Below are 15,188 nucleotides of genomic sequence, written 5' to 3'. Positions count from 1 at the left end.
CTAATATTCCTGATGTATAATGTGCCTTCAAAAAACGAGGCGTGGGCTTTAAAACATATCCAGTTTGTGAAGTTTTGTAGCTGTTATCCCATGACACATATTTTCAATCCTACCAAGTAAGTGTCAGACTGAACCCAGTATGTTATAGGCGTTCTCATACACATGCCTATGTTAGTAGTAAAGGGATTTGCTTAGGATTAAAATAGGCTTTAAAAAAAAACACAGCGCCAAATCTGGTTATACTTGGCATTGCAGCTCAGCTGCTTACGTAGCTACATTTACCCCCAATGTAACACACAGACTGGAAGAAATCAGTCATTATTTTCTAATCATGGAGAACCCCAATTAGATTATTATTTTTTTTTAGATGGCTGTTTAATATTACAGCTTCTTCGCTAATAATTCCTATATCTGCATTGAGAATGGAGCTCTCTTCTGTATCACCCTAGTAGGTACACAGGTGAAGACATGCCTTCATGAGGCTAGCCGTACACATAAGTTAGCTGCCTATGGCTATCCCCTCCAACCACCTCATAAGCATACATGTTCATATTTGGCTGAGTGAGAATTTTTAAGGCCCATTTTACAGCAGGCAATTACCAGGAACAAACAGTTTCTTCCCAAAAATTGCCTGCTCGTCAAAGAGGGGAGATTTACATGTAGCCATTGGCTGTACTCTTAGGAGACCAGCTTGTGTCCTTCTAGATTCCATTGCTTTTGGGCAGCAGATCACTGTTTACAAACTGAAATTCTTGATCTGTACAGATCCCTTTACTGCAGTTATCTGCTTATCTGTCATTCTAATCCTGCCTGTAATGATATCACCTGTGTGTAGATAAGACAGGATCCAGCATTCACAATAGGTGATTGCCAGACCTTATCTATTCTTTCCTTGTGCAATGATCTCCGCACAGGTCACAGAGCATGCCTAGAAAACTAAACTCTCCCATAGAAGTCACTGAGGGCCCCTCCTGACCATTGTGTCTATGGGCCATGGGGCTGCCGTAAAGCATTTTTCTTAATGCTTTCTAAAGAACAGCTCAGGAAAGATGGCCGCCCCCATAATCATGTTCAGAACATAGAGGGAAAAAAATCTGCAATAAGAAAACAAAAATATTAGAAAAAAAGGATGTGTGTCGCTTTCTGGTTTTAGCTGACAGATAATACTCCATTGTATTAATATACCCATGATCACAGGTATTCAAGGACGTCATCAAACGCTATTCAAAGGTATGGTAGAAAAATAGACATTTTCTGTTGCTTATCGGCTACAAAATGAGTGTATTGTTGTGTTTTCTATGCGCTCCGTCTTTTCCCAAGTGCTCGTGCCCTCCAGTAAACTCTACAGAAACAGCACAGACAAAAATGAAAGGACAATTAAGCCGCCAATAATAACTGTTACAGATTATGTATTTTCTTGGATGGATTCCTTAGTGAACCTTTCTCTTCGTTATTTCACTATGAATGAGTGACAGTCTCTGGCCCTGGAGGAGTCGCTCGTTGGGTATGTTGCCTTTTTTTATTTTTTTTATTATTAACTGTAAGACAAATAATTTCTCCTGGCCCAGATATGAAGCAGTATGCAGTCCTTACGCATCAACTGTAGTAATGAAATATGCAGGAGTGATCTTGCCACCGGCTTGCCAGAACAAAACATCCCTGGTGGATATAGCTCTTGTTTTAGTGTCGGCATGTTTGTAAGCATGACACACATAATTTAGGAGCTCCTGTCTTCTTGTTGAGCAAATTTATAAAAGGGAAAAACGTAAACCAGAGTTAGTTGCTTTCTGCAGAACAAGAAGTAGAGTTTTAATGGAACGGAGTGAAAATAAATGAAAATGTTTCCAATCTTGCATATAATGGACAATTAAAGACTAATACACTAATGAAACTCTCAAGACACCAGATTCAAGCCGAACATGTAGAAGATTAACTTTCGAATAGTCTTCTATGTTGGATAAGCAGAATGACCACTGATATGGTTGCCTTTTTGCAACATCCAAAAGTGTTGTCACCTTTGGACTCTGGTTCCTAGAACTAGGAGAGACTTGAAATGTTGTTATTTCAGAGACTAACTTTTCGAAAAACTTTTCATATGTCATAGAGATGTATAGTTTATTGTTCTTATTAAGAGAAAGAAAATTAGAGTCTTGCAGGCAGTGGTGTACCTTCAAAAACTGGCAGACCATGCGACTGCAATGGGGCCTGGAGAAATGGGCACCCAGTGCTGAGCTCCTTATTGTCTGCTTCTTCTGTTCCAAGATGAAAAAACAAAAGAAATTCTGCCACCACTGCCACTAGGGGGCGCTTAGTAGAATTTAATAGTGAATTTATGTCACATGTCTGCCGTAAATGGTCTTCTTGATGACCACCATATTTTTTGAAGCACCTGTTCCACTTTTTCCAACACAGAAGTCTGATAAAGTAGGTGATGGCGAAGCTGACTTTTTTTTATTATAATTTATTTAATTCAAATTTCTTCTGTTTAATAAAGCAAAAAAAAAGTATATTCATCAGAAATCTGGGGAACTGTGTTTTGCATTCCGCATTGCCAAGGAGTGATTGACGCACGCGCACTGGGAAATTGGTTGGGCAGGGGCAAAGTTTTGCTATGAGGCCCTATGAGATCTGTGTGCACCCCTGCTTGCAGGTATGATTCATTTTAGTTAGCTATTAAAAAGTAAGTAATGATGTGACATAGTGACCTTTTGAGACAACTCAGGTGTTATCCCCAGCTATAATACAACAGTATCTGAAGGAACAGCAATATATATAGTATATACAAAAAATGCAGAGGACATTTGAAACACAACAGAATATCAAAAAGATCTTGGAGAATGAGGACTTAATTATCTTACAGATAAGTGGTGTGAAAGTTTTATGGTCTCTAAATTGATGTTATCTCAGAGATCTGATACCCCCTACTATCTCTGGCGAAGACTCTTTAGATCTTGTAGTGTGCCGTAAATCCTTGGGACAAATTCAGTCCTGCTTTCAGTGTGTTTTCACTGTTTTCAATGTCATAAATTTACATTCCCAAATTCTTCTGGCTCTTTGAGATTTGAAATTGCCTTTTAATATGACTACTTTCATGTGTCTTTCATTTCCATGAAGGACTGTCTGGATACATCAGGGTGGTGAAGAATAGGAGCAGAGGCAAAGGCTACAAAAATGTTTAGCCACGGGAAAATGTACCTATTTCTCTTTAATTGTCTGGCTGTGGGACCTTAGGCTTGAGTTTCTGTCCTCCTTCTCCAACTGATATGTGCGCGAGTCTCTCCTCTCATTGTAGAGATTGAGGGCGTCTCAGCACTCAGATCCCCACCAATCGAAACTTTTCATATATTTCTATGACATTTCAAGAGTTTTTTGAAAAGTTAGTGATGTTTAAGCTGTCCATACACAATGGCAATTCTGCAAATTTTCCTCAACTCCCTACCCGATGGGGAAACACACATATGGTTTGAATGCATACTTTTACAGACACCACCGGTAGTGGCTTATCTTTCCTTAGAACAGAAGGACTGGCATGTTGAAATCCAACATCTGATACCTAGCAAAGTCAAGACAAATCTATACACTTATATGGCTGGTTGGTAAAACCAAAATAGACGAGTTTAACCAACATTAATATAATATAAATGGCCACCTTTAGTCATGGTGCATGTCCATATTATGAAGGGGTTCTTAAACATAGTCTGATAGTCTGTCATTCATAAAGTGGAAGAATAGGTGATGCCTTTGTGTCCTCAAAAACGTACAAGTACTTGTAGATGACCCCGGACTTATGGCAATCTCTGCGTCCTTTTCAGTTACCCACGTTATGCATGAATATATGTCCATAATCTAATGGCATGTATCTTGAACCTTAAAACTGTAGCTGATGTAAGCCAGTGAAAATGCTGCCATCATACTGCCATATACAGTAGTTCCCACATACTACAATATTGAAATACTATTACCATACACCACTAACAAATTCTGGATTCTTGTTATCCCCTTAGAAAATAAGGGTTTTGGGCAATTGTCCAGTGAGGCTCCACCTAAAACCGGCCCTGTCCAGACCTCAGGCCATTTATTAGGACACATAAAATAGTGTTCTGTATTGGAAAATGCCTTTAAAGTTCCCCATTCAGTCAGTCCATGACAGACTTCCATTCTGTAGTATTATTTTCAATTTACGTAACGAGACCGGGAATTAATAAGCTGTGGCCACACAAATGAAACACACATCATTTATATATCCTTCATGTACAAATACATTGCCACAGGGGTTATGGAAAATTGTAACTTAGCCATTTAGCATACAGAGTTACAGGAAGTAACCAAGCAATGGTTTGAGTTTTATAGCTCGCATTAGTTTATAGAAGAATAATAGATGCACTGTCTTTGTGCAGTGCGTATCAGTCAGGAAAAGCAGAAATGCAGAATGCTCTGGGTTTCTGAATAGTTTCAACTTACTTATAACCAATTTTCTACAAATTACCAGGAACACGGACTACTAAGGTAGCACAAAGCCCAAGAGCCACCATGATGGGCTACATGTATCGAGCTGTGTGTAGCTAATTCAATAATGCACATATGCTAATGCCCACGACCCCATCAGTGTCATTTTTCTTTCTTTTTTATGCTCAGCAATACTGGAATACAAATTAACTTGATGAGGTAATGCTATTTTTTCATGGAAGACCCATTACCTGTCTACTTTAACCAGTGATATCATCTCAGCCACGATCCCAAGGGACTTCCACCAAGCATTCGTCTTGTGCTCTGGAAACCTGGGTACAGGGCTGTTAGAAGAAGCATTGCACGTGATAAAATAATATATTATCCAGGGCAATCTTGTATTTTTTCATCCTAGAGGCAGCACAGGACCTAATTTCAAGCTACCGCACCAGAAGTTTCTGTCATGTCGGAATTTCGCGTCCTAAGAATTTACATACATTGGAAAAAAAGCTCGGTGGACAATTGTATTATTGTGCCAATTTAAGAAATGGATGGAGATGATAATTTAATTTCCTTGTGGGCTTACAAGATACAGTTCACAGAGACATTCCGTTTTATATAAATAAGTGTCTACGGTTTTTGAATTGAATAATGGGGCATCCTATTTATTGTACAGATCTGATGAATTATTTTGTATGATACTTTTGTTTTTACCTTTTATTCATCTGATTACCCAATTTGTAGGAAAAAATGTTTAAGTTATCCATACACGTTAGACAAATGTCAACCTTATGCTCGTTTGGCCAATTTACCCCAACTCCCTCCTCCCAAGCCCATGGGGAAAACACACATACGGTTTGAATGCATTCTTTGCCAGACACCACTGGTAGTGGCTTATCTTCCTTGAGAACAAAAGGACTGGCATGTTGAAATCCAACATCTGATACCTGGCAAAGTCATGACAAATCCATACACTTTAGATGATTGGTTGGTAAAACCAAAATAGACGGGTCCAACATTAATATAATATACATGGCTGCCTTTTGTCATGGTGCATGTCCATATTATGAAGGGGTTCTTAAACATCGTCTGTCATTCATAAAGTGGAAGAATAGGTGAAACCCTAGTGTCCTCAAGAACTTACAAGTACTTGTAGATGACCGCAGATTTATGGCAATCTCTGGATGATTTCCCTAAAAAAACGTGAACGGACCCTGTTACATTAGTATTCCAATAATTGTTGATAGGTAGAGAAATATTTATTACCATGGGTAGAGATGACATCTCTTTTTTCCTAATATTTATTTTAATACATATTTCCAGATATGTATCATGCATGTAGAGATTACAATCTAACCCCAAGTTTTCCAGAAAGCTTTCCATCATTTTGCTGGTTAAGGGACCTTGGAAAAAAAAAAAACTAGTGTGGGCCTGCTACTCTGAAATAATAGTGTCTTATATTGTGTGGGTTAAATAAAGGGGTTGGAGCAAAATCTAAAAATAAAAAAATAACCTAATTGATATCTTCTGTTCCCGTTCTACTGGTGTCTTCTGTTCGTCACTGATTCTTGTTTACAGAGTTATGCAATGATGTCTCATCCACAGTACCCAACCACAGTGGCAGACATTTCCTGGCCTTGGTGACGTGTATGGGAATAAACATCCATGATGGGTCACCAGGTCATTTGTAGTTAAGCTCCATTCTTGACTTCTTCCACAACTGGTGTAGTTATCTGGTGGAAATGGAAGCACCTAGGAAATGGAGAACACTAAGTAAATGTCACTTTTGCCTTTTTATAATCTTTCCCTGCATGTTCTACAAATCAGGGCCAAATCTGCATACATTTTTGTATTTTAGGTCCTTGGGCTACTTCAGTTTTCTGGTCAGCTGGACAGAACACATATCGTTTGTCTCTTCAGCACTTTTATTCAGTATAATCTTTGAAATATAATGTGATAACGATTACATTTTTTATTCTTTGTTATTTTTTAATGAACTTTCTATTGGCTTCTTTGAAATTACATAATGTTTTCATAGTCGTGATGATGTCGTGATCCAAACAGCCCTGAAAGTCATGCAACTAATTCATCATCAAACACAAGCATGACTGACACCCTCACAACATTCTAACCAGCTTCACATTCCAAATCTATGAGATAATATGTTTTTCTTTCTTATCCAGAATTATGATGGTACTGTTTTTATCTAGATATGAAAGCCCTTAAACTGCTTGTCTCCAGCCACGACACATTTTATAAAACTACAAAAGTTTCCAAACTTTCAAAGGTTTCTTTTGATGATAACACACAATACTCTTCATTGTCATTTCAAAGTTTTCTATTTCAACAGGATTTCGGCATTATGTATTGGATTTTTATAAAGCTTGTAAGTGGACCTAAAAAGTGGATGTAAAAAGTATTTAATTTTTGTCATACAGTCATTGTACCCAAACCAATCAGTTTTGTCCAGCCATTTGCCTTATGGCACAGCTAATGGCTGCTCTTTGAAATGCATAATTTGAAGGTCCACTGCAAAAGCCTCCAACCTATTCTATGTCCATTACAATACTGGGCTGTTCTTATTTGGCTACTTTTTAGCCTACCTCATGCACCAGAACCAGGCGTGACTACTCCATCCCTGTAAAGCTAACTACACCCATGATCTCAAGTGCAAGTTTAAAATTATTTTTTGTGTATGAAAATCCTTAAGACATATTCATAATGTATTAAGAAAATATATTAAGCCATTTTCTTCTTTCCTTAGATATGATTATGTGGAAGTCTACAGCGGGGAAAATGCAGACGGTCATCTTTTGGGTAAATATTGTGGAAAAATCGCACCCTCAGCTGTGGTGTCCACTGGACCATCCCTGTTTATCAGATTTGTGTCGGACTATGAAACACATGGAGCTGGATTCTCAATTCGCTATGAAATCTTTAAAGCAGGTCAGTTCCTCACCTATGGATCTACGACTGGTGCCATGTAGTCTTCATTATATTTTGGTTACACTGAAGTATTGTTCTGAAATATACTTCTTAGACTTCCTGACTGGCTTGTGGAACAATGTACTTAATATTTTAAGTTTCAGAGATTTGCAAAATATTTTAAGGTTTTAAAGATGACTAGTCAGACCTTCTAATAAGACTACAGGTGACCATAGACATGAGGTAACTGTTGGCCGAATGCTCATTCTGCAAACAGCTATCTCCACAGATCTCCCTAAAACATATGAATGCCTCACTCGGCTGAGCATGCTGTTGTGAATGTGAGATGTGAGAAAGCTGCTGTCAGACAACTCAGGTGGGCAGCTAATTTACCCAAGAACAAAAGGATCAGACATGTAGAAATTTAGCATGCCTAAACCTTCTTTCCTCCAATATCTCCCACTGAGGGAGAATCAGAAGGCCACCGTACACATTACATCTAATGTGTATGGCCAGCTTATGTCAATAAAGATCATCTGTCACTTATATCAGACAGGTAAACTTTGAAAAAGAATTATATAGCCATTCTGACACAGATTTTCAAAGTAAGTACACCAGCCTCATCAGGTCTATTTAATAATGTACAATGTTTGTATTGTGAAATGTGCCAACAGATCCTTTTTAATGCCTTTGTTACCTCAATGCTGATTTAGCTGTACTTAGGACTATGAGTTATGCTTAACCCTTATATGTTGCCTGTACTTTTCGTGCCATAGATGCAGATTATTCAGTTGGGCAATGTGTCTATACATGTCAAGCCAATCCACTACTGAGTGCTTGACGTGACTGCTTAAAGCATCACTAACTTTTCAAAAAACTTTAGAGACATAGGAGTCATAGAGACTTTTGTTTAGTGGGGGGTCTGAGTGCTGAGACCCCCAAGATCTCTACAATTAAAGGAGAGAAGCACATGCATATCGATCTTTCTCCTCTCTGCTGAGGATGGAACCTAGACGGACCCATTAACCTCTATGGAGCCTGTCTCATGCAGCGAGGAGAGAGCACGTTCTTCTCTCTCCTTGTTCTAGAGATGAAAACGTTTGCTATGTATCTATGACATATAAAAATATAAAAATAATAGGTAGAAAATAATAGATGAAAATAATAGGTAGATACATAGATAGATAGATAGACAGACAAGCTCTGGAAGAATTTGAGGACATCTGTGGTACCATGGGCACTGGCGGAGGGGTGCAGATTAACTGAATGTGGTGAGACCCAAGGATGTGCACCTAGTGCTAGAGGTTGCTACTCCACTGAATAGATGAAAGATTTTATTGCCACATATGTCATTAGAAGGCTGGTTTAAATATTGCACCATCCTAATATACAATAAACCTACTTGGTAAATATGGAAGCCTGACCTTATCTTGTGGTCACTCCAGGGGTGAGATTGAAAGAATAATACTGAAAACTTTTTAGTAACTTATTTTCCTGAGGTTCTGCCCTTGCATTATCTTAGGATCTTCAATTTCCTTTCTCTCTAACATACTCGCCCCCCTTATAAAGCCCAGTGTGAGTCCCACCATGCCCCTCCAGCAGTTAGTCAAGTGTGCTGTTTACACAGCTGTTCAGTCCGACTTCACGTTGATATTGAAAATCCCGCAGTCTATTTCTCCTCCAGCTGAAGGTTCCTATAGAGAGAGCAGCATGGATTCTTATACATTGGTTTAATATTACACCATTTGTTAATATAATCCACGTCTCTATTTGCCTCTGGAATTAAGCAAGTTATCTATTACGTCTATGTTTAATATCAAAGATGTGTGCCTCCGTGGTGATAATGAGGTGCGTGGTGACTGGCAATAAAACGCTCACATGACCTCCTAAATCAAAAAGAACTGCAGAAACCAAGTCTTCTTCTAATGCTTTAGGGCAAGCAGTTACTGTGATAATTTGCTAACATTCCAACTACAGGGTGAGTCAAAAGTCAGGAACCACCAAATAATATGTTCAATGATACATCTTAGAATTTAGCATTATGAATTATACCAGCAAATGCACCTAGGACAATCTTGTATTTTTATACTTCCTTTGCACTATATTTGGGAGGTACTTGTTCTCCTTGCGTAGAGCCAGCTGGTGTAGTAAGTTATACAGAGTACATGCAATGCTTGCTGGGAAAAAATGGAAATAAGCTCTTCAGAGGTAACCAGGCTGTCTCTCCAGTGCTGTTATGGTAGTGGGTGTGGAACCACTGTGTCAACCAAATATTTAGACTTTTGGCTAAACCTAAGGGTGTTATCCTGGCATTCCCGTCTTATTCATCCTTAAACCCCTTTATGGAGATCTGGACTTTGCTGCAGGGGAGCCACCAGACACTACCTGTGGGAATAGCCTTGGTATGGTTGACAGCTGACCCAAGGGGGTCAGAGACACCAAATGATCAGGACAAAGTTAATGAAAATACATAAAAACAGGTCTGAACTCAGGGCTGGCAGCAGAGAATCACAATGGTAACCAGGCAGAAATTAGGCAAAGGTAGGTACATGGGAAGACAACAGAGAATAACACCATAGCAAGGGACTAGCAAGCTAGGAACCTAATTGCTCAGGGAAGGAGTGAAAGAAAGAGCACATCATACATAGCAGAAGATAATTAGCAAATTGGAAACATCCTGGCCGAAGCACACAGAGCCAAGGAGGGTATTAACCCTTGCAGCACTGCAGAGGGAGGTGAGGTTCAATGAAGAGACACAGTGGAGCTGCACCTGTGCCCACCCTAAATAGCAGGGCATGAGCTGCAGATGTAATAAGTGCCACCTATGTGCGCAGAATGCATTATGAGGTTATTGCTCTCCATATAACTTATATAAAGTGTGGGGATTCGCTCTGGTAGTTAGGCAGCACAGAGGCAAAGTACAAGTTCTTGGTTTAAAACATCAGTGTTTATTCACACGTGAAAGCAAAACAAAAACGCAAGTTGATTGGTGATCGTTTACAGACATGAAAAGTTCATATACAAAACAGTCACCTTTTCTCCTGGGTGTTACTTCACACCCTGTTGGAAGTTCTGATTTGTCATGTCCACAGGCAGGCGTTAGGCGGCCTGTTCGCCCTCACAGGGGCCTGAGTCCTCCAGCCCAGCTCAAATCGCGGATCCCAACACAGCCCTCAGATCACAGCACACAGACCCCCTGAGCTCCACTGTCAGACGGAGGTAATCCTCCCCACTTGGCAGTGCTGGCTGGTTTTTATTCCTGGCAAAACCCGGCCTGGAACATGGAGACTAGTCACCCACCCAGCACTTTGACTACTCCCAGTAAGAGCCGTTCCGGATCAGCTATTACAGCCATACTAAGTATCAAGGTGTCAAACAGCAAATGCTGCTGACACATAAAAACCGGCTCTTACTCCACCGAGGCCAGGAACCTCGGTGACACGTACCTATCATCCACGATGATTCCTTGTACTTTCTTACAAAAGCTACAGACGTAATGATGATATTAAAAAGGAGAAAACAAATTTCCATATGAACAAGTAGATCATTCGTCCAGGACGTTTTTTTCATTTGGAGCTTCTGCAAAATGACTTAAAAAGTGCAATATTCCTTGATTTAGAAGGTAACATTGGGACTCATTCTGACACAGTATTGGATAATCAAAAACCTGCTGTGTCTTGATGTGCATTTAAACAAGTAATTTGACTTGATGCGTGGAAGAAAGTGACATATCACCGTGTACCGAGAAATAACGGAGGAATAGAAAGCTTCATTAAATCAAGGTAGCTACTCATAGCCACAGCATGTGTTATAATGATATTTGTCTCAGGACCATCTAAATCAATTGAATTTTCCCCAGGTCCTCACAATCTCAGTTTTATTTCTCGCTTTTATATCTATGTTGTGCTGATTGCATTCGTTATGGCATCAAACCCTGCTGACTGGCAATAAAGTATTTTAATCCAGTTGCTATGACCTGATAATATGTTCCTTCATTCCTTTGCATAACCCAGTCTACATTTATTAACACAACCATCTGAAATGAGTTCTAGTGGCAGAAGACTATGTCAATCACTGAGCACCTTCCACAGGGTTCATGAGATGAAGTGGTCAGGCTTTGAGAAATGTGTAGTTCTATATAGTCACTAGGGGTATACAGCGCAGGTCAGATCCAATATCGAATAGGATTTCAGGAAATATTGCAGGAAAATTAAAGGGTTTTGTATTGTTTGTGATATGAACTAGGAAAGGCGGAAATTGTTGGATTTGTAGATTTCTCTCGTTTATACTGCACCTCCTTATAGACAGAGGGGGTGATGTGCAAAATCACCATCACTTCTTCTTCAAATGGATGCTGAAATCGCATTGACTGTTTCCCTTAAAGTAATGTACTGCCCCTTAATTATCAATGTTAGCACCCAGAACAACAGATAATTAAAGGTTTGCCTAAAATGTAATGTTGTGGTATGTAAGGGGCCATAGGAAAACTGAAGTCTCATCCTTTCACTCATAATTGCTAGGGTTGTGTTTCAAAGCCCCCACTCAATATTGTTACCATTAAGACTTCAAGGAAGGCCATACTAACCCTCCTCATTTAGAAAGCTATGGTTTAGTGCTGCAACCATAGCAAGTTAACCAAGAAGCTCATATAGTCTTCATATATACGACATATATATCACTGATGAGATGCCTTAATTCATATCATCCCTGTCAATGATATATATATATATATATATATATATATGGAATCCACTGTGGAGATCGCTGCCCAATATGTCTTCACCTGCCACCAACTGAGACGAAGATGAGATACCATGGACTGTTATGCCCCAATACTGCCCCTACAACCCCACCCCTTTACTGCCCACTATATGTTGAGACACTATGGACTATTATTCCTCTATACTGCTTCTTTACCCCAACATCCACATCCCAACATCCCTTTAATTCCCACATCAAACACCCCCCCCCTCTACAATACCTACTATTAATACCTATTATTTTTGCTTTGGCAGTGCTAAATGTTTTACTTGGACGTGCCAATAAAGCTTTTTTGAATTTGAATTTGATATCCTGAAAATGAACTACATGAATAATAGGCAATGCAGAACAGATACATCTTAATGTGTACAATACATCTTTCAAAGAACACCCTCCGGCAACTTTTACTGAATTAATTTATTCTTTTACCATAAATATACAACTGCTGAGATTCCCATAGCTCACGATGGCCCTGATAGTGATAGATATTTAGGAAAATTGACACGGTTAATAGAAATTACAGAACAGATCCATCTTAATAGGGTACAATACATCTTTAAAAGAACACTGTCCTGCAACTGTTACTGAATTTATTATTAAATTCCTTCCATAATGCACAGCTGTATAGTTAAAGAGGTTTTCTGGGTCTTCCATATTGATGGCCTGTCCACAGGATTGGTAATAAATAACTGATCGTGGGGGTCCTACTCCCAACACCCCCATCCATCAACTGTTTGAAGAGGCAGGGGTGCTCCACAGCCTCTTCCAAGGCTAGTAATGTCATGTTCAGTGGTCACATGGTCCAAGTGCAGCTCAGTCCCATTCAATTAAATGGGTTTGAGATGCAATACCAAGCACAGCCACTATGCAATGGATGGCGCTGTGCTTGGTAAGCTGCGAGGAGCCCGTGATGCTTATATGACAAGTATACCACTGATACATCTTATCAGTACAAAATATCTTTCAAAGAACACCCTCTTGCAACCCTTACTGAATGAATTTGATTTTCTAATTCCTTTCATGGCATCCAGTTATATATCATATAACTAATCTGGTTGAGAAGAGAACAAAATGGAAGGATGGTTAACCAATATACTTAGTAAGAGCTGCTGGGTACCGTGTACATATCAATAAATTAAAGGGGTTATTTAACCCTGCACGGCCTCCGCTGCATCCTCCAAAATAACCAGCGATTGGGGGGTGGGGTGAAGGCAGCCAATAGCAGGCCGCGACTAGAACGAGCCTCCCTAGTATCGCGGGTGACACTAGGGAGGCCCGTTCCCATCGCAGTCTGCTATTGGCTGCCCTCCACATCGGTGGGTGTTTTGATTTGTGCGACGGGGATATGCAGCGGCGGCCGTGCAGGCATCAGAAGCGAGACGCGGGTGCCGAGGAGTTGGGTAAGTATAACCCGTGTAAGGAGCACAGGCATTTTGGGGGGCATTATAGGGGTTGGATAACCCCTTTAAGTCATCCTGAATAAACTTTTCAGAACTTTTGACAACAAATGTATGTCTTACAACTGAGTAACTAATTATTTCCAGTATCTTGTGGGGATAAACAGGATGTTTGGATAATTTGGATATTATTTGCCCCACCTGTTTCAGACTTATTTGACTATGGCTAATACTCCCAGTTTGCTAACGCTTAGCATCTGAACAGTGGTGTCAGGAGACCATGGGCCACACCGCCTATGACCACACAGTTTATCAAGCCCACGACCTATACGAAATACTTTACTGCCCCACCTGTGTCAACATCTCTCAGAAACACTCACTCAGCCGGGCTACGACCAAGAATTACTTTTCACATTAACTTTTTAAAAGGCAGAGGTCACATCTGGTAATGTTAGGATCTACATTGCAAGAACATAGATGGGGGGGAAAAAAAGCACCCTCTGCAGATTTTATATCGCGCCCACTTGTGCTGAGATTTCTCTGTAATTCAAAAATAAATGGCTGTCAACCTGTAGCTTTAAAGATTTGAGATTCAAGGGCCTATAATTATATCTCGGGGGATATGTCAAAATTTTTACAACTTGGATTTTTATTGTTCCCACATGACTTAATATTTGTCACAATCCTTCTGCTTAAATTGCCACGTACAAATGGAAATTCATATTTGACTAGCGCGATTGTTGAGATGTGTTACTGCAGAACCCCTGTGAGACCTGTGGTACTATGAAATAAAATCTTAGGTTTTCTTCATATTAAAAGTGCTTTATCTTTCAATAATACATACTGTATGCTCTTTCTACAGGTCCAGAGTGTTCCCAGAACTTTACATCAGCCAACGGAGTCATCAAATCTCCAAAATACCCCGAGAAATACCCCAATAATGCCCAATGCACCTATATTATTTTTGCGCCAAAGATGTCGGAGATCATTATGGAATTTGAAAGCTTTGAGTTGGAGCCAGACACTAATGCTCAAGTAGGGCGGCCATGTCGATATGATTACTTGGAGATATGGGATGGATTTCCAGAAGGTAAGTGATGAAAACTAAAGTCTGCCTCATTTATTAAAAGTGTACGTTTTAGTTGATATGATTGAAAAGGTTCTCTGCCTAAATGTGATTTTTAGAAAAATCTGATTAATAACACGGGCAAGGGTAGGAAAAGGTCTGGCTGTTGTCAGGTAGACTTCTGCTTCTCTGGTGTCAGCCTAAGGGCCCTTGCACACGACCGTATACCCTCCGAGACATACTATCTGTGAGCTGTGTACTCCCGTGCGCACGATTGATGCCGCTCCGGGACATATGGCCCGTTCACGGACTGTATGTCTCGAAGGGCATACGGTCGTGTACAAGGGCCCTAAGGGTACATTCACACGACAGTGCCCTGTTTTGTGGTCCGCGGAACATACAGGGCCAGCCTATTCTTGTCCACGATTGCGGACAAGGATAGTACATGCTCTATATTTTTGGCGGGGCCGCAGAACGGAACTACGCATGCCGACAGGACACCATATCTTTTGCAGCCCCATTGAAATGAATGGGTCTGCACGCGTTCTGTAAAATTGTGGAGCGGATGAGGATTCATTCATACAGTCATTTGA

At 40.0% G+C, this 15,188-nt stretch overlaps 1 protein-coding gene across 2 annotated transcripts in view; it reads left to right on the top strand.

The window, feature by feature from the left end:
* NRP1 (neuropilin 1) overlaps window positions 1-15,188 on the top strand; it is a 161,146-nt gene that overhangs the window by 45,586 nt on the left and 100,372 nt on the right. For both annotated transcript variants that reach the window (XM_044295244.1, XM_044295243.1), the window contains exons 4-5: window positions 7,211-7,392; window positions 14,392-14,619. In XM_044295244.1, coding sequence (XP_044151179.1) covers window positions 7,211-7,392; window positions 14,392-14,619 — 410 coding nt within the window. The remainder of the gene's footprint in view (window positions 1-7,210; window positions 7,393-14,391; window positions 14,620-15,188) is intronic.

Source organism: Bufo gargarizans, chromosome 5, assembly GCF_014858855.1.
Source record: "Bufo gargarizans isolate SCDJY-AF-19 chromosome 5, ASM1485885v1, whole genome shotgun sequence".
Taxonomy (NCBI): Eukaryota; Metazoa; Chordata; class Amphibia; order Anura; family Bufonidae; genus Bufo; species Bufo gargarizans.
The sequence above is the reverse complement of the archived record's forward strand: the minus strand, read 5'-3'. Positions and strand labels throughout refer to the sequence as shown.